The sequence below is a fragment of the Panthera onca genome, chromosome C1, assembly GCF_046562875.1.
Source record: "Panthera onca isolate mPanOnc1 chromosome C1, mPanOnc1 haplotype 2, whole genome shotgun sequence".
Lineage (NCBI taxonomy): Eukaryota > Metazoa > Chordata > Mammalia > Carnivora > Felidae > Panthera > Panthera onca.
Genome location: NC_138346.1, coordinates 206,807,831 through 206,832,830, shown reverse-complemented (window position 1 = coordinate 206,832,830; position 25,000 = coordinate 206,807,831). Strand labels below are relative to the sequence as shown.

The 25,000-nt window shown below is 51.2% G+C and overlaps 1 protein-coding gene across 1 annotated transcript; it reads left to right on the top strand.

Annotated features, from left to right (window-relative positions):
• The first annotated feature begins 2,141 nt into the window (after positions 1 to 2,141).
• On the top strand, positions 2,142 to 12,787 carry UBXN10 (UBX domain protein 10). Its single transcript, XM_060622054.3, has 2 exons — positions 2,142 to 2,980; positions 7,644 to 12,787. The coding sequence occupies exon 2, from the start codon at positions 7,659 to 7,661 to the stop codon at positions 8,505 to 8,507; it is 849 nt and encodes a 282-aa protein (XP_060478037.1). The 5' UTR covers positions 2,142 to 2,980; positions 7,644 to 7,658; the 3' UTR covers positions 8,508 to 12,787.
• Positions 12,788 to 25,000: the final 12,213 nt, after the last annotated feature.

Here is a 25,000-nt window from a genome sequence, read left to right as displayed (position 1 = left end):
GGGTGGAGCAGGGATTCAAACTCAAGCCTTGACTCCGGGGGCCATGCCTGCAACCTCACGACCAGCACAATAGGTGGGTACAGGTAAAGGTGCCATGCGGGAATGCCAGGGTGGGGGTGGGGCACAGGGTGGGCTTTGGAATCAGCTGGTTTAGGGTTTGGAAAGTGCTCTGCCACTCATTAACTTGAAGGATCCTGAGGGTCAGTTTTCTATGGCACAGGAGGCCAATGATGCCTTTCTGGACGAGAGCACTGAAAGAGGAGCTTGCCTGGGGAGGGTGCATGGTGCCATCTTGGGCATGTTCCATTGGACCAGAAGGGATCAGCAAAAGCCCATGAGGTTTGGGGGTGGGAAGGAGGTGGTCACGAAAGGCCTTCATGGAAGAGGTGACTTAACATTGAAGGATGGATAAATTTGGATTAACTTCAAGGAAGGAAGCAGATGGCGCAGGCATGACCCTAGAGAGAAAAGGCTGAAGGTCCATTTGGGGAACAAGCTGGGGAGAAAGGAAACCGTGGCTGGGAAGGAGGATGAGTCCACATTTAATTTTTCAGGGCAGAGACCTCTGGCCACGTTTACTGAGAATCCATTCGTGTGCCAGAGACCAGACATTATAGGGTTTGTCCTTTGAAGACAGGCTCTTTAAAGAAAGAGAAGACACAGAAGTAGCCAAGCCAGCAATCTCTTTAAAGAGCTGGAAGGCACAGCAATTGGCTGGTTGGTTTCCTTTCCTTCCCTCCAGCCTCCCCTGGCACCGTGCGTTACATGGCCCCAGGGAGCAAAGGGCACATACCACTAAATACTAAGCAGCCCCTGGGCATAGGCAACATTTTACTGGGTACTGGGACACACACACACACACACACACAAACACACATAGGGGGTGAGAAGCCAATCTGACTTTCCAAAAGATTGCATAATTCTTAGGTGATATTAAAATAGCTGATGAAGGATCTACTTTAATCTTTTTTGGGTGGGCGTTGAAGGCCTTAAGAGCATTGCTTAGATATTTCTGACAGAATCATTTACAAGAACTAAGCCACCAGCCGGAAGCTTCAAAGCCAACAGCTCGTAAAACCGCCACCTCCTGCACCTTCTTGGGGCCTCAGACGCCACCCTGGCTGTGGGGGGTAGGGGGAGGGGGTGACCCTAGCAGGAGGCCTGCCCACCAGCAGCTCCCACAGATCAGGTGCTGCTTTTCTGAGAAGGGAAGAGACATCACTGCTGAAATGATTCCCCCACCCCCACCCCCCACTTCCCAGATGATCCATCGCCCCCCCCCCCCCCAGGCCCAAAGAACTTCCTGTCTGCGACAATCATTTGGCACATAATCATGTCCAGCCTGTACCCACTCTTCCATTCTTGGCTCAAATTGTATTGAAAATAATCTTATTTGTAACTTTGGGTGTGTGACATGCCCCCCCCCCGCCCCCCTCCACCACCACCAAATTGTGAATATCTTGCAGGAGGGCCAGAGTTGGACCCTATTGCAATCCTGTGTCCATGCGTCCAGGATGGACAAGATAGTACATATTTGGCCACAATGCCAGGTAATAAGTCCTAATTCTTTCCTCTGGTAATCTGGTTCTTAGATGTCGATTAACATTATCTGCCAACAACAGAGTCACTAAGTTATTCATCTGTATGTTCCAAGAGTCTAGTGCTGTGCCTGGCAGGCAGGCAATAGACCGGTAAGAACCTTTTCTAAAGCTATCTTAAGTCCATTTTGGAAGCAAGTCTTCATCCGACAAGTTGGGGTCTGAAGGGTAAGTGGGCATTAGGGAAAAAGAGGGAGGAAGCAAAGTTCGGGGAGGGTGGGGAAGAATCTTCCAGACCTAGGGGACAGCGGGAGCAAAGGCCTGGAGTGAGGGGAGGATGTGTACGTGTGTGGCCCTGTGGCAGGGAATGGGCTTCAGGGCCGTCTGCAGGAGCTGGAGGTCTTGGACAGAGTCAGAGGACAGGTCTCCTCCCATTGGAGAAGGAGGGAGGAAGGAAAGCAGGCGAGTGTGTAATCTGATGTCAGAGGACCAAGAAGGCTTCCATAGGATGGCTTCTACTTTGTCTCTGAGGAGGGAAGGATTCTTCTGAGTGGGAGGAGGGCAGGGGAGAGGGGAGAGGTTTCAGGAGAGAGGACAAGGTTTGCAATAACCCGGGAGGAGAAAGGAGACACAACTGAACTGGGGGGAGTTGGAAGGATTTCTGAGTAGGGGTTGAGGGTCCGGTAGAGGTTGGAGACCACACGTTTCCATTAGGGCAACGTCTGTGATGGGTCAAGGATTCGTCAGCACCCTGGTAGAGGTGGACTGATGGAGTTTCAGCAGATGGGAGGGATGAAGAGACCAGTGGGACAAGGGCAGGGGCGATAATGGCCCAGGTAAAGGACCATGGATGGGCTGGACAGAGTAGGGCAGAAGCAGGTTGGTCTGCAGGGGGAAAGCCCAGAAGGCAATGGACTGGAGTTTCCAGACAAACGTGGTAGGCTAGCCTGGAGTTGCTGGAGGTATTGGGGTGGTGGTTGGGGTGGGGGTCATCGTAGCAGGGGCAGATGTGGTTGATAACAAGGGTCCAGATGCCGCGGGGAATGGGGATGCTCATGTGGAAATGGGGGTCACGGAAGTGGTGCTGAAGGAATTGCACTGAGGACACACAAGGCAGACAAGTGGCCCAACTCAACAGGTGCCCTAAAAGCAGCCACGGAGGTTCTAGGGCTCCCAGGAATCAGTCCAGCAGCTTCTCCCCAACCGGGGTCACAGAGAGGGTGGGGGCCTGCCCCGAAGCCAGCAGGCAGACCGCTCTCCTGCCCGGCGCCCGCAGGCCAGGGGTCACCTCCCCCAGGAGAGGAGCCAGGAGGCCCCCCAACCGCGCGACCCGCCGCCCAACCGGAAGCACGTGGCCCCCTCCGGCGCGGTTGCCGGGGAGACACCGGCTGTTTACCAGCGGGACGCGGCCAGGCGACCGAGGCGGATGGACCAGCGGCGAGGTGAGCGTGCCCGCGCCGGCGACGAGGCGGGCCTCCCCGGCCCCGACCCTGCGGCGACCCGGCGGCGCCCTCGCCCTCGGGGGAACAAGACGGGCCCGGGGAGAAGCGGCCACCCCCCCGGGGGCCAAGCCAGCCCGGCCCAGCTCACCGTTGCTGGAATGGGACAACTCCCGGGAAAGCGCGGGCCGTGCCCTCCTGTCTGGGCAGTACGGACGGGGACGCAGACCCACAGGGACACACGGAGAGACCGGAACCAGATCAGAGCCTCCCCCAGACCCAAGGCACCTCTCACTTTCTAGACGGTCTTGCTTCCTTGCCCCTCCCCCAAATGCCTGCTTCTGCCGTTCCAGTTTGTTTTCTTCTAGAGCTGCCAGTACTTGGAAATAATTGAGCTCTCCTCCTCCACCTACCCCCTCCCCACACTGCTGTTGCAACCATCGGCACTGCCTTTTCCAAACCTTTGATCACTTGGTGGCTCCTGGTCCAGTTTCTCCACTCCCCCTTTTAAACAAGGCACTGTGCGTGGGACGGTCCATTCTGATCATTCTGTCGGGGGGTAGAAGTGGAAATAGTACCAGAGTTTTGTCCTGCTCAGGCCAACCCCTGTCTCCTGTTAGTTCTTCTGAGCACTTTTCATCCTGCAAGTCCCGCCAGGGAGGGCTGGGGGTTGGCAGGGGATACTATTAACTGATAAACATTTTTAAAAGACCAATTCAAATGTATGTATCCTTGATGGATATGAGCAGATGGTATGTGGGTGGTTATATTTTATTGCCTTTACTGTGGGTTTCGATTTGGGTATTGAGTGATAGGAGGTGGTCTGACCCTGTGATGCGAGGCGGGCTCCCTTGGAAAGCAGGAATATGGCCTCCGCCTTTCCCATCACACGTTCTTTGTTTCCCGTTGATTTGGCGATTAATCTCAAGGAATGGGCGCCTGCTCTTTGGCAATTCCCTGGAAACAGTTATCAGTGTTTGTTTTCCTGACTCCTCGCTGACCTCTGGGGCGCAGCTATTCTGTTTAAGTAAACAGGCCACTTGCCTATTCAGCTGGCAGCTTGACGGATGCCTACGCCTAGATCTTGTCAAATCACTTTGTGGTTGAGAATCTGCCAGGACTAGAGGTGGGGAAAGGAGCTGAGCAGGCGTAATGACGGGGGCTGCACAAACCTTCCCGGACTGAGGGGGGTGGGCAGAGCCCCGGACTGTGGCACAAAGTGTGGGAACAAAGGCAAGGTTGGACCAGGTCCCCAAACACCTGTTTCCCCCACTTTCCTTCTCCATGGGGTAGATGCTGGGGAGAGTTGGTGTTCCCTCCATGTAACAGATGGTCCCTGCACTCGGGAGGAGGCAGTGGGTTATGAAAGCAGGTTCGATGGAACGGTTTTACCTGAAGGAGGTGTTAGTCTCTAAATAACCATGAGTGGGCTTATAGGAATTAGTCATAATTGAGGTTTTTCTCTGAGATAGCTCGCAGTCATGTTATCTTATGACCAGGGTGTCTTGAATATGACACCCCCCCCCCCACCAAACATGGATAATTATATAGTACCAAAAGGTATAGAAAGTGCATGCACATACTTAAGTTTAACTGTTAAAAATAATCCAGCAAGGAGCCTGGGAGAACACATGACTTTTCCTCATCAAAGTTGTTAAGGAAGAGGTTTCTAAGTTACCAAACTTACTGACAGTTAAACCTTCCTGAGGCATGTGTGGGAGTGAGAAGCCAAGTCTGTGATAATTCTGTAGAAGCTGTGGCAAATTAATAGCCACTCCTCGAGGGGGGAGGGTGGGCCGAGAAGGGGAGTTGGTTCCTCGCTGGAGTTTATCTCAGGCAGAACAGTTGGACAGTTATGACCCCCTCTGTCATCCTGAGTTCAAGTGCAGAGCTGCTTAATTACAAGGGAAAGACTTCAGAACTAAGCGAATGGGTGGGGGGTGGGGGTGGTGGTGGAGGGAGGGACCACACACGCTTCACAGTTGATCAGAAAATAGATTAAATTAACAAGGAGATGGGCAGGCTTTTTTGGTGCCGGGGAGAAGGTTCCTGAACTCCCGGCAGCCAGATTGGGTGTGAAAACCTAGCTAGAAGTGTGGAGAGACCCAGTCTGTGGATAGACTAGAACAAACACAGAGGCCTTTACATTAAGAGAGAGAGGGCAGATTTTGAACTGAGTAGAGCTTCAGGAATATACAGGAAGACTGTGTTTTGTCTGGTTTTGGTTTTGCCGGAGAGGGAGAGGATTCTTTCTAAAATTTGGCAATATTGGTAACATGCACAGAACGGTAATGTTAGAATGGAAAACTGCGGGGTGGGCATTGCATCGTTCAGGATCGTGTGACGAAGGTAGCTCTGAGTGAGTTTGAGCTAAGGATGCAATTAGAGTGTGGAATCAGAAGGCATGTATTAGAAAGGCATTATTTTGCATTTTTTGAGGCAAGTTCGTAGGCGGCAGCTCATTGAAATCAACCTTCCAGTATTTCTGGGCGGTGGGCAGGGCGGGTGTGGGTTCCATGATCTGCCCAGTGGGTTAGAGGTGACTAGGAGTAGAACCACCAAGGTCCCCCTGGGGGAAAAGCTCTGAAGCAACAGGTAAGGCATTTGGACCTAAAATAAGAGAAAGCATTGGACAGACAGAAAACCAAAAACACAAGCAAAAGAACCTTCCTACCTAGTAAGCCTTTACCGTGCATACGCCAAGCCTGGTGCCTACAGCCATGGTTACATTATCTCATATTACTGTCATCGTGTTGTAGATAAAGGGACTGATGTTAGAGGTATTTACACAATGTCTTCAAACTCAGATGGCGAATTCTATGGATTAGGAAAGAGATGTATCGGAAAGGGAGAATGTCTGTCCCCTGGCTACACAGCTAACTCTGCAGAGCCTGAAATAGAACCCAGGTCTTACTGTACCAGGTCCTGTGTCCTTTGCATCCAAACACGTTGCTTCTTGGGGACCGTGAGGCCCTGGGAAGTTACCGGACGGTCTTTAGAGGGTGGAGAGAGACCTGGTCAGCCTGTGGGCACAGAACAGCAGTGTGGTTGGTGGTGGTCAGGATTCGGAGGGAGGAGGGGAGTCTGAGACATCCAAGTGTCCTGGGAAGGACGTAACCAGGTGGTGGTAACTGTGTTAATGAAGGGGCCGCCAAGATGGTGAGGAAGGACACCTGACCTGGCAATTCGGGCCCGCACACAGAAATGCCCGTGCCTCCGGGGAACCCGCCTTCTGTGTGGTTTCGCTAAGCACTCACGAGCACCCCTAGCGGGAGACCCAGACACTGAGGCCCTCAAAGTGTTACAAGGTAGCTGGGAAGACAGAAGGCGAAGCCTGGTCCTCCAGAACAGGACCAGGTGTCACAAGACCTGGGTTCTATTTCAGGCTCTGCTTTGTGACCCTAGGGCAATTGCTCTGCCTTTCTGGCTCATGCACCTGTAGAATTCGCAAGTGCCCAGAGTCCCCTGGGGAGTTGGTCTAGGACAGGGCTTGGTAAATGATGGCCCGCGAGCCAGATCTGGCCCGCCGTCTGTTTTTGTGTGGCTCACGAGCCGAGAATAGGTTTTATACTTTGAAGTGATTGAAAAAACTAAACCAAGAAGAATATCCTGTGCCCCATGAAAATTATATGAAATTCTAAGTTCAGCGTCCATAAATGAAGTTTTATGGGAACAGAGCCACGCCCATTCATTTACATCCTCTCTGTGGTGGCTGTCCCACTAAGAGGGCAGAGTTGCATAGTTGTGACAGACCCTATGGTGGGCAACACTGAAAATATTGGCTGTTTGGACATTTACAGAAAAGGTTTGCTGACCTCTGGTCTAGAACCCACGTACCTCCCTGTGAATTCTAGCCGATGGGTGGATCAGCAAGGCGGGGGGGGTTCGGGGGCGGGGGGTGCTGGGGGGGGTGGGTGGGAGCACTGTTCTTCCTTTTCCCTCCCCTCTCCCTCCCCACCTGGTGACAAAGTGAGGGCAGTGGAGGGAGGATTTTTTTTTACATTGATTTGTGCACAGCCACCTGGCAAGGTTGAAAGAAAAGGCAAAAGGAAGGAAACTGAAGTAAGGTCAAGCTGTGGGTAGACAGGAAAAAAGTCAGGACTACGGGAGCAAGGGGAAACGGGTCAGTGGCTAAAATGGCAAGGTTGAGTCATTGGAACACAGATCACGTGGCCCCCAAAGCTGAAAACATTTCCCAAACAAGTTAGCCAGCCCTGCTGTAGATTGTGACATGACCTGTTGCTTCTCATCAGTCTGGTCTCTCAGCTTAAAGTCCACACCCCCCCCCACCCCCAACCCCATAAGAATAAGAATTCGTCTCCCACCCTAGTCACCGTCTAGTGCACACTTGTTTATTTTCTTCACGGCAACTATTACTCATTGAAAATATCTATTTACTTGTGGGCTCAACACCTGTCTTCCGTCACTCTTGGTTCACTGATTTTTTTTTTCCAAGTAATTGAAATGAATGAATGAATGAATGAATGAATTGCAGCCAGCGCCCCTCTTCCCATGCGAGAAATCCAGAGGGAAGCCGCTAACTCCCAGCCAGTTGGCACTAATTCTGGCACCCGGGGGAAGGGGGTGGTGGTGTGAATGGCTTGGATCGGGGAGCCCCAGGAAGTTTCATCCACGGCTTCTCTTTTCTTTTCTCCTGCTTCCTTAGGGGTCTTGAGAAGCAATGGCCACGGAAGCCCCGGTGAACATAACTCCCCCTGAACGCAACGCTGTTGGCCGCACAGCAGCTGACAGCTTCATCTGGCAGCCAGACTCCATAAACATGCACCTCACCAGGCCCAAATCCGCCAAGGGACGGACGCGGCCGAGTCGGCACAGACCGCAGGACGCGGCGCTGTGCTCTCACCGCGCGCCGGCTTCTCTGCCTCCAGCCATTCGCTGTGAGTCGCCAAGCAGCCAGAAGCCAGGAGCCTGTGCACCCAAATCTCCAAACCCGGGAGCTCCCGATGAGATCCCTGAGCTGCTGCAACAGGTGCCCCTGGGGGCTTCCTCTTCCCTCAATAAATACCCAGTCCTTCCTTCCATCCACAGGAAGACGCTGGAGGAGGGGGCCGTGGAGACTGTCACTCGAAAGGCCAGCTCCCTGCAGCTGAGCAACACCCAGGCTCTGTACCGAGAGGAGGAGACCGGCACTATGAAGACAAGTGAAGAAGGTCCCAGAGCTCCATCTTGTTCCCCAGAGAGGAAAGCCATTGGCCGAGCCAGGACACAGGCCTCCTCCGGGGCTGGAGACCTGAAGGAGCCATCAGAAGGGGAGCCACGGCTGCTGCTTGCGGTCAGGTCGCCGTCGGGCCGAAGGTTCGTTCGCTATTTCCGGCCAACTGATGACTTATCCAGCGTTGTGGCCGTGGCTGAACACGAGGACCAGGCTGCCTACCACCACTGCAGCATTGAAACGATGGAGGTGCCCCGGAGACGTTTCTCTGACCTCACCAAGTCTCTGCAGGAGTGCAGGATCCCCCACAAGTCGGTGCTGGGCATCTCACAGGAAGAAGGGGAGGAGTGGCCCTGAGCCCACAGCCACCCAGCTGGGGCCCTGGGGCTCTGAGTAACGGGCACGCTTGGGTGCTGTGACCTCCCAGGCAGCTCGGTTCCAAGTGCCACGTGAACCTGTTGCCGCTGTGATCGTTGGGGCTCCCTCTCCACGGCATCTCCTTTGGAAGCAGCGAAATTTGTACATGCACCCGGGGCACTGAGAAGGTTCTCCTCCAGTTCTTCGATCCTTCTCACCCCTGGAGTGAACCGGCAGGTTGCCAGGGACGTTCCTGAAACTGCTGTGACCAGGCCTCCTCCTCCCCAGAGTTCTGGGTCCTTTCAGGAGCACCTGCCTGCCTTCCCAACGAACCCTCCCTCTCTTGAAGCCAGTGGTTTGCCTTTCTGTATTTGATGCAGGATTAAACACTTCCCAGAGAGGCTTCTAGCCTGGTAAATAACCAGGGCTCAGGAAATGTCGAAGTGGCATTTGTATTTCTTGCAAGCATCTTTAAGAAACTGGCAGTTGACGCTATCTTAGAAGCAGCAACTGTGCTGGGATCGGGTGGCTAGAGTTTCTTGGGGATTACTGTTTGTGTGATGTGGCTTCAGAGGAAAGACTTGCTAATACAAATCCCCCAACACATCGGCATTTCTGAAATAGTCTTGGAGCTAGAAAGTAAATTGCGTCCACAACCATGGATTAGCTCAGTAGCTACTTTTAAATAGAGACTAAGTAGGTTTGCAAATATTGGTAACTACTCTATGTATGCAAAACTCTTCCCAAACAGAAAGGCCAGTGTAATCTGATTGCCCTTTCAGATTTCCCTTTCTGATTTCCCTTTTTGTCACTCGCGGTATCTTTTGTTTTTAAATCATATAAATCTACAAGTCTGTGCATGTTTGCGCTGAAGGCCCCCTTGGCTTATCTGGGTGGGGATACAGATTTTTATCTCCCGGGTGTCTCATCTACTTCAAACATGGAGACTCCCTAGAGCGAGGACAGCGGTGCCCCTGTTCTGTGATCTGGTAACCTCCAGGGGACAAGGGTGCCTCGGGCAGGTGTCACTGTATTGCACCTGTTGCGAGAGACCACGTGCCTAAGGGTCTGTCTGATTGGCATGAAGTGCATCTGAATGCCTCAGCCCGTAGCTGTGCTCTAGAGCATAGAGCGTTGGTTTTCCAACTCTCGAGTGGTAACGCGGACAATTTGCCAAAGTTCTCTTGTATTGGGAGCTTAGCGAGACTTCCACCTCTCATCTGGATCCTCTTTACGGCCAAATCACCCCTCAGAGCAGGGAAACATGTCCCTCAAGAGCTCAGCCATCATGAAGCCCCGAGTACCGATGTGCTCCCTCTGCTCCTGGGTCCACAGAGAAGGCAGGAGTTTTAGAAGCATATCAGTGTTTCGGCCTCAGCAACAAGTGCATCTTGTGCCTAGATAAGGAATGTGGCTGGATTCGTTACTTCCAGCAAATCGCTACTCAGCCACGGAGATTAGCACCAACGCCGTTTCCTCTCAAGAAGGCTCACCTTGTCCTAACTGCATCCCACACCACCCAGATCACTGGAGAGTGGGTTATTTCTGAACACGGGGTAAAATTTCCCAATCCCGTCTCGGCTGCAAAGGTCAGCTGGGGCTTTCAGGGCCTTGGGCAGGCCCACGCAACTGGTCCCCTCTCCCAATCACCGACCGTGGCAGAAGGGACTGGTGGCTCAAGCCTGGTACTCACAGTACAAGAAAGTATGGGACTTTCACCTCCCACCCAGGACTCAGGCACATATCTGCCTCTGATCTAGGAGGCTGGGAGAAGAGCCTCCCACAAAATCACACCTACTCTGTGTGTAAGAATAAAATCCCACCCACCTGGGACTCGGTAATTTCTCCAGGCAGGAAATCTTTGGAAAACTTCAGTGAAACGGAGCATGCTCGAGGGAGTTAGAATCTTCTGCACTTAGGGGTGTGCTGCTATTTAGCTAGAATTTGGGGGTGGCAAAAACAAAGTGGAAGGCATGAAACAGAAATATTTTAGGGTATTTTAGGACATGTGAATAAAGCTAGATCTGAGACACCTTAATCAACTTTTTTTTTTTTTTTTGGACGAAAGGCTACAATAAAAATCGATTTGTGTGAAACTGAGTCAGCAGAGAAGCGTATCTTGTTTTAGCACAGGACTTTGGCTACCACGCTGTAGCGGACAGAGGGGTTCGTTAACCTGAGCTTCTTGGGAAACCACTGGGTTCCGCTGTGAAATCCACGTCCTCGCCCCCAGGCACCCTGGGTGCCCGCCCTTCCTGTAGCCTTTCCTTTCCGTTTATATGATCTAGCACTAAGCTTCGTATGAGAAGTCTTCCTGAACTTCTCCTACAAATCATTCCAAGTACTCTCCTCTTGAGGCTGGCAAGAGCAGACACTGTATCAGAATTTCAGCGTGGTGGTTCTGCCGATGGCACTGCCACTTGGGCACCCTGGCCTAGTGGGCTAAACTGGGTCCAGCGCCCTACTCCTGGTGGCTTGGTGCTTTGGGTGACCACTTTGTGGTCACAGACCTCACTCATTGGTTTAACCAGTGGTCACTGAGGACCTACCTTGTGCCAACACTTGGGTGACAGGCATTAGGTGCCCTACCAAGAGAGCATTGGCAAGGAAATGTGGAACTGCCTCTGACTCTCAACTCCAGCCCAACCCGGCTGAAGTTGCTGGCTGTTAGCTTTCCCCGTGAAAGACCCTGGAGTGAGGACCAGACCAGGTGTTGCTGTCTCTTCGCCACCTCGTGGAAGTGCAAAGGGAAGTCCTCCCCACCTTTCTGGTCATGGCACCAGCAAGTCTGGTCATCAGGGACATGAGCTTTGCATAGGACAAAGCTTCAGGGCCAGTTTTCCCAGCGTTTCTCCTGATGTAGTCCAAGAGGTAAATCAGTCCTGGCAGCAGAAGGAACAGCAGGAGAAATAAGTGACTCATCATTTAGAGTCCAAAAAATTTTCACCAACAGATGGCAGGTGGTTTTAACACAACAGTCCTCGCCCTGAAAGTACCTGGGGATCTGGCCAACAGCCGGCAAGCCAGGGCAGTCCTGATGAAGAGATATGTACATGAGCATGACTACGGGCCGGCAGTCACCCCAGAGATCCCACACAAAACACTCCACAAAAAGGTTGACACCAGCCTTGTGGTTTCCATTCCAATGAAAAACCGTGACGTCTAAGGATAGATCACTATCCCCGCCATGCGGTACAGAAGTGGGCATTCCAGGAACTAAGCTTTGCTTTCATCCGTGCTCTTGCCACGACCTCCAGTGGGTTTCTGGAGTCAAATGAAGCCATGCTGCCCCAAGAGGCAAAAAAGTTCCCATTTCCAGTTTTTTTAAGGTCTTCACAAGAAGTTAAGATAAAAAGATGCACAGCTTCCCATAGTTTGAGGTGTGTTTTAGATGAGTGTTTTAGATGGCAAGGTGATCCACGTTCCTACCTTTTAAACAGAACTGCGAAGAAAACTAGATGATTCTACTTTAGCCTGAGTTTGGAGTCCGTCTGAGAAGCAGACAGGAACATCTGTTTCCGTAGTCCACTAAGCAGTACCCCGCCAGGAAGTGAAAAGTTTGGAGCCCGTTCACCCTCGCCCAGAGCCTGAACCAACCCAAACCCAGCGAAGGTCAGAGGCCACCGCGGAGGAGTTGGCAGAATCCAAGCGGAGCCGACTTCGGGTGACTCACTAACACACAAGACGGCAACTCACATTATAAAAATAAAATTGGGTGTTTTGTTTTGCGTCTACACTGGTGATGTGACATTTTCCTTTCCCGATTAGGGCAGTTTCTGGCAGCCCCTTCTGACGTCCGTCTGTGTTCCTCTACCTTCAAACCGTAGAGGAAGCAGCGGTGCTCCTGAACAATTTATGTGGAAGATCAAGTCTCTGGAGGTATTTTTGGATGCACTTGAATCTTATACGAGGAGGTTGAACAACAGATGAGACATGCCGGTGGGTGCAGTCAAGCAAGCCTGGCTCCAAAGGTCTGCTGTACTCTGGGGAGCACTGTGGCTCTGTGTTAGGAGCAGACTGCAGGGGCTAGGGTGGAAGAGGGGACACCATCTATGGCCGTGGACAGGCACCAGGGGAGAGATGATGTTGACTTGGGCCAGAACAGTAGCCACAGATGTCACCAGAGGTGTCAGATTCTGGACACATAGCAGTTAAGGGGGGGAGAAAAGGGCAAGATAGTTTGGCAGGTCAGGATTTACCCAAGTGGATGTCACTTGACCATGTCACCACTGTGGACTGTTCCTGCAAAAAAAAAAAAAAAACAAAAAAAATAAAAACAAGCAAACAAACATGTCAGCAACAAACACATGGCAGGCAGGGATAAACCCTGACCAGCGGCAATGTTCATAGGAAGGAAGTGCATGAACGCTTTGGGATAAAATGTACGGAGAATCCCAAAGCCATTAACTGCTTTAATTGAGACGGGAGGCAACGAAAAATGTCACTATTTCACTTAATGCGTAGGTTCAACAAAATCAGTTCATTACCATCTGACCCTCAGGACCTGATTACTGACCAAGGTTACTTAAGAAATCCTTGCGGGGCGCCTGGGTGGTTCAGTCGGTTAAGCGTCCGACTTCAGCTCAGGTCACGATCTCGCAGTTTGTGAGTTCGAGCCCCGCATCGGGCTCTGGGCTGATGGCTCAGAGCCTGGAGCCTGTTTCCGATTCTGTGTCTCCCTCTCTCTCTGCCCCTCCCCCGTTCATGCTCTGTCTCTCTCTGTCTCAAAAATAAATAAACGTTAAAAAAAAAAAAAAAAAAAAAAAATAGAAAAGAAATCCTTGCTCCAGGGGCGCCTGGGTGGCTCAGTCGGTTGGGCGACCGACTTCGGCTCAGGTCATGATCTCACAGTCCGTGAGTTTGAGCCCCATGTCGGGCTCTGTGCCGACAGCTCGGAGCCTGTAGTCTGCTTCGGATTCGGTGTCTCTGCTCTCTCTCTACCCCTCCCCTGCTCATGCTCTGAGTCTCTCTGTCTCTCAATAATAAATAAACATTAAAAAAAAAAAAACTTAAAAAAAAAAGGAAAGAAATCCTTGCTCCAGTTAACAGATTGTTCACATGCCCCTTCTCCCTTTCTGCTGCCTCGATTCCGTTCATTCAAATCCAGCAGCTGATTGGAGATGCATCTTTTCTTAGGAGGGCAAATAAAACCACTGTCCTTTGACCTAATTAACAAAGCTTCCCAATTTCATGAGTTTCACGCCCCCCCTGTTCTTTACAACAAGAAGACCTGTGCGGCGGGGCCTTGGTCCTCTCTATGACCGGCTGAGAACTGCACCTTCTGACATCTGCCCCCTTAACAGAGAGGTAGGGGTCACGGCTCTGCTCTGATGGACACCCCGGGTCGGCTCGAGCCCCAGCCTCCTGTCGACCAGAGTGGCCGGCCACCTGCAGACAAACTGTGGGAGAGTGGTGGTAACTTTCGTTCTCCCAACTGGGAGGTTCAGCCTGGGAATCACCTGCCGCCCCCATTCCAGCCCTGTCCCCAGCCTTGGGGTGCTACAGGGTCAGCCTAGCCCAGACTTATGGGAACCCTGACTCAGAGCCTCTGGATCTAGACTCTACAGAGCGTTTATTAGTTTCCCCAACCCGACCTGGGCCTTGTTTCTTCTTCTTCCTTTTTTTTAATGTGTGCTCTTTAAACTTATTTATTTATTTTGAGAGAGAGAGAGAATACAAGTGGGGGAGGGCCAGAGAGAGAGGGAAAGAGACAGAGAATCCCAAGCAGGCTCTGCACTGACAGCACAGAGCCCAATACGGGGCTCGAACTCATGAACCGTGAGATCATGACCTGTGCCAAAGTCCGACGCTTAACCCATTGAGCCACCCGGGGCCCAGCCTTGCTCTATGCCTTCTTAACAGAGTTCCCCTCAGGCTCTCATCTCATTCAAGTCATCTGTGACAGTTTCACTCAACAAATACATATTAAGAACCTCTATGCCAGGTACCTGTTAGGGCTATCAATGAACAGAGCAGACCAAAAATCCCTGCCCTTAGGGAGGTTACATTCTCACGTGGGGAGACAGAAAAAGAACAATAAGCATCACAAATAATACAGTGTGATAGAAAGGAATATATGTGATGGAAAATGGAAAAACAGCAGGCTAAGGGGGATCTGGAGAGCATGGGGTGCGTGTGTGGAGGATGAGACATCATATGGTGGTCAAGGCAGACGGAATGGACACGAGCATCTGGGCGGAGAGCTTGAAGGAGGTGAGGGGGTAGTGAGACCGGTGGGGGAAGCCTGTCCCTGGCAGAGGGGATGCAGAGGTCAGAAGGAGCGAGTACATCCAGCCTCTTAGTACCTTCCAGGCAGGACGGCTGGAGTGAGGGAGGGTAGAGCCATCAGACACCAGGGTGGGGAGACAGATCACACGGGACCTGCCGTCACTGGACATAAAGGGAAACCACTGCGGGGCGCTGAGCAGAGGAGTCGTACCTGACATGTGTGTTCCGATCAGAGATCTGGCTGCCGTGCTGAAAACAGGCAAAGTTCCAAGATGGAGACCCAAGTAGAAGCTATGATATCCATAATCCAAGTAAGAGATGGAGACCAGAGTGGTGGCCACAGCTGTCATGAGAAGCGGTCAGCTTCTGGGGATATCCTCCATTTACTATTTTAAAAAGTAGTACTCACTTTCATTGTAAAAACAGTATTAAAGTAAATGCTAACCCATAACTTGCTTCACCATCATCGTTGATCAATTTTCCAGGCAGGAGAGGCTCACTCTTACGGAATCCATTGTGCTCTGTCCCCAAAACAAAACATGTGCCTTTTTAAAAAAATTTTTTAATGTTTATTTATTTTTGAGAGAGAGCGAGACAGAGTGTGAGCAGAGGAGGAACAGAGAGAGACAGAAGGAGACACAGAATCTGAAACAGGCTCCAGGCTCTGAACTGTCAGCACAGAGCCGGATGCGGGGCTCAAACTCATGAACTGTGAGATCATGACCAGAACCAAAGGTGGACACTTAACCGACTGAGCCACCCACGTGCCCCTGCCTTTTTTTTTTTTAAGGAAAACTTAGGGGCGCCTGGTGGCTCAGTCAGTTGGGCAACTGACTTCAGATCTGGTCATGATCTCACAGTTCATGGGTTCGAGCCCCGCGCTGGGCTCTATGCTGACAGCTCAGAGCCTGGAGCCTGTTTCGGATTCTGTGTCTCCCTCTACATTCTGCCCCTCCCCCACTCACACTCTGTCTCTCTCTCTCTCTCTCTCTCAAAAATAAACATTTTTTAAAAAAGGAAAACTTAGAAAATATAGAAAAGATTGAAGAGGAAAATAAAAATCATCCATAATCCTTTCAGTCAGACATAATTGTTATTAATATCTTGACATATGTTATTTCTTTCTTAAAGATTAAATCGTTTTGCACATTACTGTCTTGCCAGTAGGCACACACGTGCATTTAACATTTGCCATCCTAACAAACACAGTGGTTTAGATCTTTTCTTTCCAAATTTCTCCAGTCCTCGTGATTATTTTAAGGCTGAGTAATATTCCAACGTGTTGATGTACTGTAATTTCTTAAACTATTTCCCTTTTTCTGGAACATGTCTGTGTTTCTAGATTTTGCTATAGAAGTCAATGCTTGAATCTTCATTTATGCAGCTTTGTGCATCTTTGAATGATTTCTTTAGGACAATTTCCAGAAATAAGATTGGTAGGTCAAATTGTGTAAAAAAACAAACTAACTTGTGGATTTTGCTTTGCTTTTCAAAGAATTATATAGCAAGCATCTCAAGTCCCAATGCAGCGTTGACAATTGCTAGGCTACTGCTTTTGATAGAATTTTCCTTACTTTTGTTGGTTGAGAATAAAAACGAAGTTTTTTTTCTAATTTTGCATGTCTTTTATTGCTATTAAATATTAAAATGTTTACATGTCTTTCAGCCTATTTTTAATGTTAAAGTAAAAAGCCTAAGGTACAGTTCATTTGCTGTCATAATCCGGGGCACTCCACGTCAATAAAAGCCAAAGCACGTGGAGATTGATGGAGGGTGGAGAGATAAATTTCTTCGTTCTTACTAGTGGGAAGAGTCATGTGAGTAATAATAATAAAAAAATACCATGTGTGGTAAGTATTACACCAGTCTTTTATCTCATTTGGCAATAGTCTGAAACCAACTGGCGGAAAAGAGTCGTAATGATTTACAACAAGTAGTCTGGGAAGAATATTAGAATGCTTAGCCTCACAGGAGCCTGGTCAAAGCCATGAGCATTCAGTCTGAGGACCCGGGCTACCAAGCCACTGTCTCCTAATGCCTTTTCATTTGGGTTTTAGAAGAAGGCAGGAGAGATGTAAGAGGCAGACCGAGGCAAAGGCCAGTCTGTGAGTGCAGGGAATCTGTCCACTCTACCGAGAGCGTTTGCCTCCACTGCCATTTATACTGGAAAGGGGACCACTGAGGAGACACCCCTGGGAATTTCTGAAATGCTCTTGAACTGCGTCCTCGCTGTCCAGGCTGTGCTATGCTGTTCAGATCATTCCCCACCGGGCCGGGCCAGCCAAGGCGTCTGGTATCAACCAGTCTGGATTCCTCAGTCCCATCCTCTAGAAAGTCAAGGTATGAGCCACAGACGCCTGTTCATGAGAGAAGAAATGAACACACGCATTCACAGTCAAACCTGGAGGCCATCCCTTCATTTTCAGGCAGAGGAGGGTGTCAGATAGGACAGGACAGGTGCAGATGGCAGAAAAGCATCGGGCAAAGGCAGACCATCACCAACAGACCTGTGACTCCGCGTGGCCAGAAATGCCTCTCAAACTGCCTTTGAACACTAAGACGGTGTCTAATAGGCAAACACTGAATAATAGATTTAAATTCTTTTTTAAATAGGCTCCACACCCAACGCAGAGCCCAGCATGGGAGTTGAACTCATCACCTTGAGATCAAGACCTGAGCTGAGATCAAGAGTTGGACGCTTAACTGATAGAGCCACCCAGGTGCCCCCGAGTAACAGATTTTTAAAAGGGGTGCCTCAGCATTCAAAAGCCTCTGAAGCTTTTTAAAAAGATCTACTTTAGATCTTCGGAATTAAAGTCTCTGGGGTTGGAGCCTGGGAACCACGGGTTTAGAACGCCCCCACTTCCTCGCCTCCCCCAGGGGATGTTAAGGGTCAGCCGGGCTGAGAACTGCTGGGCTGGGCTAGGTCAGTTCAAGGTCCCTTCCAACACCTGTGGTCTATGAGTCTCTTCCCCTGTCTCACTGGGCCAGACCAGTGACTGGCCTCTGAACCTGAGACCCGCTCTCAAATCTCTGCTGGGGCTTCCTCCTCACGGGCCCTGCTTGTCAGGACCCACCTGGTTCCAGGGTGAGCCCCAGCTTCTGAGGAAGTCCTCTCTCTGTGCTCTGAGCTTCCCCAGCTCATTATCCCCCTCTGGTTCTCACAGAAGAAACAGTCCTACGTGGAGGACAAAGAGCACAGGACCTGGTACCCAAAGTCCCGTGTTCTACTGAGTGGGCCGTACTTTGCCTCAGCCTTCCCACCCACAAATGGAAACACTTGCTTCCGAGGGGCTGTTGTCAAGAATCAGCTGAAGTCATGTTTACTGAGCATGTCTGGCATCTGCAAAAATATGTATAAATATAACTACCCATCTTCTATTGCTATTCTTTCTCTCTTCATTTGTTCCCCCATTTACTGAGCAGCTGCTTTGGGCCAGGGCCTGGGGGACCAAGAATGAGCATGTGCTCACTGGGCCCCAGGAGCCCCTGTCCAGCGGGGAGAGGCAGATCATACCCAGAGAACTATAATATGGCGGGATTAGTGCTACTGTCTAAACAGTGCCTGGCACATGGTAGGTGCTCAGTGAGTGTTTGTGGAGCTAACGGATGCACTAGATGTTAAGGGATCGCAGACTAAGGATGGGGGAAGGTTCTGGAAAGAGACATGGGAGCCAAGACTCAGAGGGCCGAGGAGGAGAGAGGCAGCCAAGGAAGGAGCAGTATCCTAGAAGCAGCGCACAGCTGGCCTTTTTCCAAGCCGCAAGGCCTTTGGACATCGGCGTGACTCCTTCATCCTCTGGCTGCTCTGGGCGCCGAGCAATGGGCCCCCCACACGTGGCAGGTGCCGACCTCCCCCAAATGAAAAATATCCCGCTTTCAAAACAAAACCACTAATTAGCATCAAAGGCATAAAACTAACTTGAGTCATTTGGGTCACCCAAGCCCCTCGGCCAGCTCACAGCGACGGGTCCCACAACGAGGCCGTCCCCGGTGAACTTGGCTCAGTGTCACAAGTGCTCCATGTGGCGCTGGCAGACAGAGATTGGTTCAGTCGGTCAACTTGGTCCTCGTATTGCAGAACACATGTCTCCTTGCCTTCATTAAGATAATATTCTCTTAGCAGGGAGGGCTGTGGAGGCAGGTAGGCTCCTGTTCTCGAAATATTTTACATTCTCACGAAAACAGAGGCCCGGTCTGCGGCTGAGACGGCCACCATTTAAGTAATCAGATTCTCTACTGGCCCTTGCTCAGGCCTCTTTCGGGGACTCCGCTTCTGAATGAAAATACCATGACCTGGACTCAGAGAGTCGACCCGAGACAGAGCTGTAACCCTGATGACTTTGGGGTTTCCCCCCCACCCCGATCCCTGTCCTTGAATATATCCAAGAAGAGAAATGGGGCCTTGGGCCCCGGGTGGTTTACACATTCCCTGTTTGAAGACAGAGGCCAGGCAATCTCTCAGCACCCTTTCAATTCTCTGACTCCACTGCGCACCAGGGGTTGGGTCTTTATTTCTTGTAACTGGAGATTTTGCTAAAAGCAAGTGCGGCTGCCAAGCTGTAGGCATGAACAAGGGTCCTTTCTGCAAGAATCTCAGATCTGATGTTTAAGTCCGATCATTGCCGTCGAGCCCTCTGACGTGGCCAGCTACCCAGCCTGAATGGGACTGCGTTTCTGTGCCATTTGCCCCTGGGGCCAGGGGAGCAAGCCAGGCACACAGATGGCCTGACCAAGCCCCAGAATCTTTGCGGTACGAGTCTTCTCTCTTTCTCTCTCTTATTTTTTTAATGTTTATTTATTTATTTTTGAGAGAGAGAGAGAGAGAGAGAGAGTGGGGGAGGGGCAGAGAGAGAGGGAGACACAGAATCCGAAGCAGGCTCCAGGCTCCAGGCAGCACAGAGCCTGACGCGGGGCTCGAACGCAAGAGCCGTGAGATCATGACCTGAGCCGAAGTCAGCCGCTCAACCGACTGAGCCACCCAGGCGCCCCCGGGTACGAGTCTTCTCTTATTTAATGCATAGCCTGTGGCCAAACTGATGTTACAACAGGAGAGGTGGCTGTATGGGCGGGCGGGTGCGTGTGCATAGGATACTTTCTCAGCCTGAAGGAGATCACAGAATTAGGAAGTATTTAGCTCAAAATTCATAGAGAATGATCCGCCTCTATACAAGCTTATTCATCTCTCTCTCCTCTTCCTCCCTCCCCACCCAATGCTGTTCAATCTCTACCCTATTAACCTGACTTTACTCTTTATTTTTTATGATTACCTGAATTTGTCTTATTTATGGATTTGTTTGTTAGCTGTTTTCCCAACCCCGGTACGAGGTCTGGGACCTTGCCTGTCTGTGCCTCTGGTCCCCACTGTCTGGCTGCTAAACACATATTAAATACGTGAATGGATGTTCCATGCCCAGAGCACACCCTTGGCCCTTTGGGGTTTGGCCTCCTGAAAATGGCGACCGGAAGGTGCATTGTCTAAGAGGAAGTGGAGTCCCCAGCTTCCTGGGAATATCTTCTGTGCGCCAGTTCTGCTGACTTAACCTCAAACAAGCAGGGATAATCTGAGCCATGTACAGTTAGTTAAGCTGCTGGGGCAAAATGAGCTGTGTTGAAGCACATGTCCCCTGGGGCCAGATCACCTGGGCTCAATCTGAAGCCTCCCATCTGCCAGCCAGGTCGCCCTCTGTGCCTCAGTTTCCCAGAGTTTTTAGTTAGGGTAGTTAGTGTCCTAAGCTCCCAGGGTGGTGAGAATGAAGCGCCTAGAATTGAATGTGGCACCCGGTGACCCTTGTCAACAGCAAGAAACACGGGTGGAGAGTCTCTGGCCTGAGCTGAAATGCCATCTTGGAGCCAGAGGGTACACTCCCGAGCAGGGCTCTCAGTCCATCCCCAGGGGTCTGCTTGTCCCCCTCCCATGGTGCCCCCTCTCAGTCCCACCCTGCAGACCCTTCTGCCACTCCATGGGCACCACCTAGCGGGGCCAGTCCCGGGCCAGGCCACACCCAGTGACTAAATCAAGCAGACACTTGGGCATTGACCGGAAATGTATAGCAAAGGCCCCACCTCTGCAAATCCTACTGGAACACCGTGGGAGTTGACATCCATGGATCCCCTTGCTACGAAGTGTCTGTGGGCAGATGCTTTCCCTGGGCAGCAAAATTAAGAGGAGAAGGAGAGCATTTCGCTCCTGCCCTCCCCCCCTGGCCTGACCCCTCTCTGTGCCACGGCTGAGAATTTATCTTCTGTGGCTGCTGCCCAGCCCGGGGCGAGCTGCCAGCTGAAGGGGGGCGTGGACGGAGGATGGAACTGACTTGTGTTTCGTGTCTACTAAGAAGTTCACAGGCAGACCACCCCTCCCCCCGGTCTTCAAGATGTTCCTCCACACCAGGCATGTGACGACCAGGCAAGTGGAGGTTCAGAAAGGAAGAGTGACCTTCCAGCACGCGGGTGTCTGATGCTCAGTGACGACCAGCACGGGGGTGGCAGACGTGTGGGTGGGCTCTGGGGAGAGGGGACCCTGGTCTCTAATCTGTGTAGGAAGAAACACCTTCTGCGGTCTTACTGCCAGCTGGGAACCCCTTGCTGGAGTTCAGAGACCATTTCCATTTCCGGGTATTTCTCCATTTTGTGATTGCAGCAATGATGAATGGCATTTAAGATCTCCTCATCAATTCCCCAATTTCCATGGCTAGGATGATTTCTGGTGCCAAGGTTCACGATGTCTCCCAAAGAGGCTGAAACAGAGAGCACGTGCCAGATCTGGAAGAAGGTTCTCCACGGCCAGCCTCCACCAGTCCTGTAGCACCCCAGTCCTGTGCAGAAATGCTGGTCGTGCGGAGCGGGAGGGGCAGCTCCTGAGTGAATAACCGAAAACATATGTGCCTTCACCAGGCAGGAGGTTCCTGCTCCCCAAGGAGTGTGGACCTCTGCTTGAAAAAGTCAGGGAGGGCCACACAGAGGCGCGCCCCCTGCAGCTGAGTCTTGAATGATTCCGGCAGAGAAGCAGGTAGGGAACAGCCTCAGGCAGTGGGAAGGGCCTGTGCTGAAGTTTGGAGTCGGGGAAAGGGCCTGCCCTGCTGTGAAGGAATTGCACAGTGACTGGAGTGTCCTTCTGGGACAGTGTCTGATGAGGTCATTGTAAAGGACCCTGCAGGTCACGCTAAGGAGTGTGGACTGGACCACACTCCGGGCAAAGGAGAGCCTGTCCTTTAAAACAGGGGTGTATCGTGTCCCAGACCAGAAGCCAGTTCTGGAAAGGCCTCTTGGTGGTTGTATGGAGGGTGGCGAGGAGAAGACAGACCGGAAGCAGGAACATCGGCTTGGGAGGCCTGAGCTAAGGCTGTGGCAGCATAAAGCATGGCCTCACTCCAAACCACGAGGCAGCTCCTAAGTTTCTTTATAAAGGGCAGTGTGGGGCTTTTTGCATTTACAATCATGCTGGTGGGTCAGCATCGCTGTCTTAGCACAGCCCAGATTGTCAGCTTGCACGGAGAAGAGGTGGGGGCCTCAGTGGAACTAACAAGAACTTGGACCTTGGCCAGCGGCAACCTCTCCACCCCACCCCCCCACCCCTGCAGCCCGGATTTCTCTACCATTGTCCCTTGTGATGAGCCTGAGTGCAGGGAGGCCTTCTTCCATTGCCATGGGGGCAGCCATCCCCCCAGACCTCTGCCTCTGTTCCACCGTTCACAGAAAGAGACACATCCCCTCTACTGCTGATATTGCAAATAACACAGGCAACGAATACCCTCAACAGGTGCGGTGTGCCAGGCGTGCTGAAGCACAAGCTTTCTTTATTTTTTTAATGTTTATTTATTTTTGAGAGGGGGGAAGGGCAGAGAGAGAAGGAGACACAGACTCGGAAGCAGGCTCCAGGCTCTGAGCTGTCAGCACAGAGCCCGATGTGAGGCTTGAACCCATGAACCGTGAGATCATGAGCTGAGCCAAAGTCGGTTGGTTAACTGACTGAGCCACCCAGGCACCCTGCTGAATCACAAGCTTTCTGTGAAGTCCTTCTTTCAACCTCATGACAATCCTAGCGGGGTGGCGGTGGGTGGGGGGAGCTCTGGAAGGGTAAGCAAATGCCAGAATGACAGAAGGGTCCTTGCAGAGAAGGGATGAACGGTGCAGAATCATCTGAACCCTGAAATCCCAAACCAGCTGCTCTATTTTGATAACGGAGAACATCATGTAGAGAAATCTCTTCTTCCTCCCCACCTCTCTCACCCCTCCACGTCCCACCAGAAATCAGGGTGGTTTTTCTTTTTGGAAGGCTGCTGATAAATGCTCTTTATTTATCAAAATGTCTGCTGAGTATTTATCACACTGAAAAATAAAAGTGGTCTTTCTTTGGGGATTCTCATTTCTACTCAACCTGAGAAATGACTCTAACGTTGAATGAGGTGGTCTGTGGCTTTTACAATGTGCTTATCAGTTACACTCCTCATCCATAGTTTTAAAAAGACATTAAACTCGGGGCGTCTGGGCAGCTCCGTGGGTTAAGCGTCAGACTTCAGCTCAGGTCATGATCTTGCGGTCTGTGAGTTCGAGCCCCGCGTCGGGCTCTGTGCTGACAGCTCAGAGCCGGGAGCCTGCTTCGGATTCTGTGTCTCCCTCTCTCGCTGCCCCTCCCCCACTCATGCTCTGTCTCTCTCTGTCTCAAAAATAAATAAACATTAGAATAAATAAATAGACATCGGTGAATTCCTTGCCCCCTAACATCTACCCCCCTCTCTAAGGAGGCCCTGGAGAGTGCCTTGGAAGTGAACTGGCTCATGCCAAGCATTTACTGCACGAGACAATATTTGGGTGGGGGGGGCAGGTGTGAGCTACAGGAAGTCCAACCAGTTGGAGATGAGTCCATGTAGGATTCTACTGTTATTAACTTAGGAAGACCACTCCGCTGGCAAAGTTAACTAGGAGCAGAAGGATTCTGAACAACTGCTTTTGCGAACTTTCTTGTGTACCATTTTAAGAAATGCTGCAGTGGCTCACTGTGAGCAGGTGTCTCCACGGGCAGATTTGTGTTGCTAAGTTGGGGAAGGAGAACAGTTCTTTGTTCTTCTACGAGAAGGCCAACAGAAAGTCCAGCCGTCGCTAGGGCCGTAAGCCAGAGAGCTGCCCTGTGCAGTGCCTGAGAAAGAGAGGATCTTGAGGGTTGGTAATAGCTGCACGTGATCTAGAGGCCAAGGGTGTCAGTGAGGAAAACAGCCTCAGTGCAAAGCTGCACGAGAGTGGGGACCAGAGAGGACAGCCTCTGAAGCCGTTGACATATGGCAGCTGTGGCTTCCCCGAGAAGCCATGGATATTTCAGAGATGCAGTTTCCCCTCTGGCCTTGAAGCAGAGTCAGGAACTGCCGAGAAAAATGCCCATCAGAGTTCGGTGGCTCTGGCCTCTGAAGGAAAGCGGTTATCCGTGGGCCACAGACCTCTCCCAGTGTATCAAGATCAGCCTCCACGAGTTACTGGTAAACCTGAAGAATTGCCTAGAATGAGGTTAACGAGAGATAGGAGAAACGTGCTGTCATAAGTACTACCACCTTGCCTGACCCAGGGCTCTCAGAAGACACCCCAACTCGCTACGGTGTGGCAGAAGGACCCTTGGCCTCAGCACTGGGAGACTCCCCCACACCCCAGGTCTGACTCACATACCAGCTCAGCAAAAGCATGCCCGGAGCCTTTGTGAACCTCCATCTCCTCTACCCAGTAGAGATGATGTGAACACTTACCCTGCCCACTTTCCAGAATGGGTCTGAGGAATCAAAGAGCTAGTAAACGCAGAAGCACTTTGTACACGGAAAAAGCCTATGCCCACGCAGGGTTAGGAGGTTAAATGTCTCAGTGACCCTACCCACCTAAGCCTCTGCATATGGACACCGAAGGGCTTATGGGACTGGATTTTACACCCAACTGGATCTGAACCCCAGAGTCTCCTGTTTCTGCTTCACCAAATCCCTGCCAGAATAATCCTCAAACCTTGGGTGTTGGTGTTAATTTTAGGGTTCTCCAACTGGTAAACCTTTACAGCACCATAGATGTTAAAAGATATGCTCTCCAAAACAAACACAAAAGGATCCACCACAATTGTGCCAGAAAACATCCAGTGTTGGTAGAATATGGGAGTACAATATGGGCACCCTGTCCAGACCTAGTTTATAAAGCAAAACCTAGCCCTCTCTCATGATCATCAACTAGAAGGTCAAGGTTTAGAAGGCCCCTGAGCCATTTTCTTTTGGAGAGGAAGTAGAAGGCAAGACCAGCTG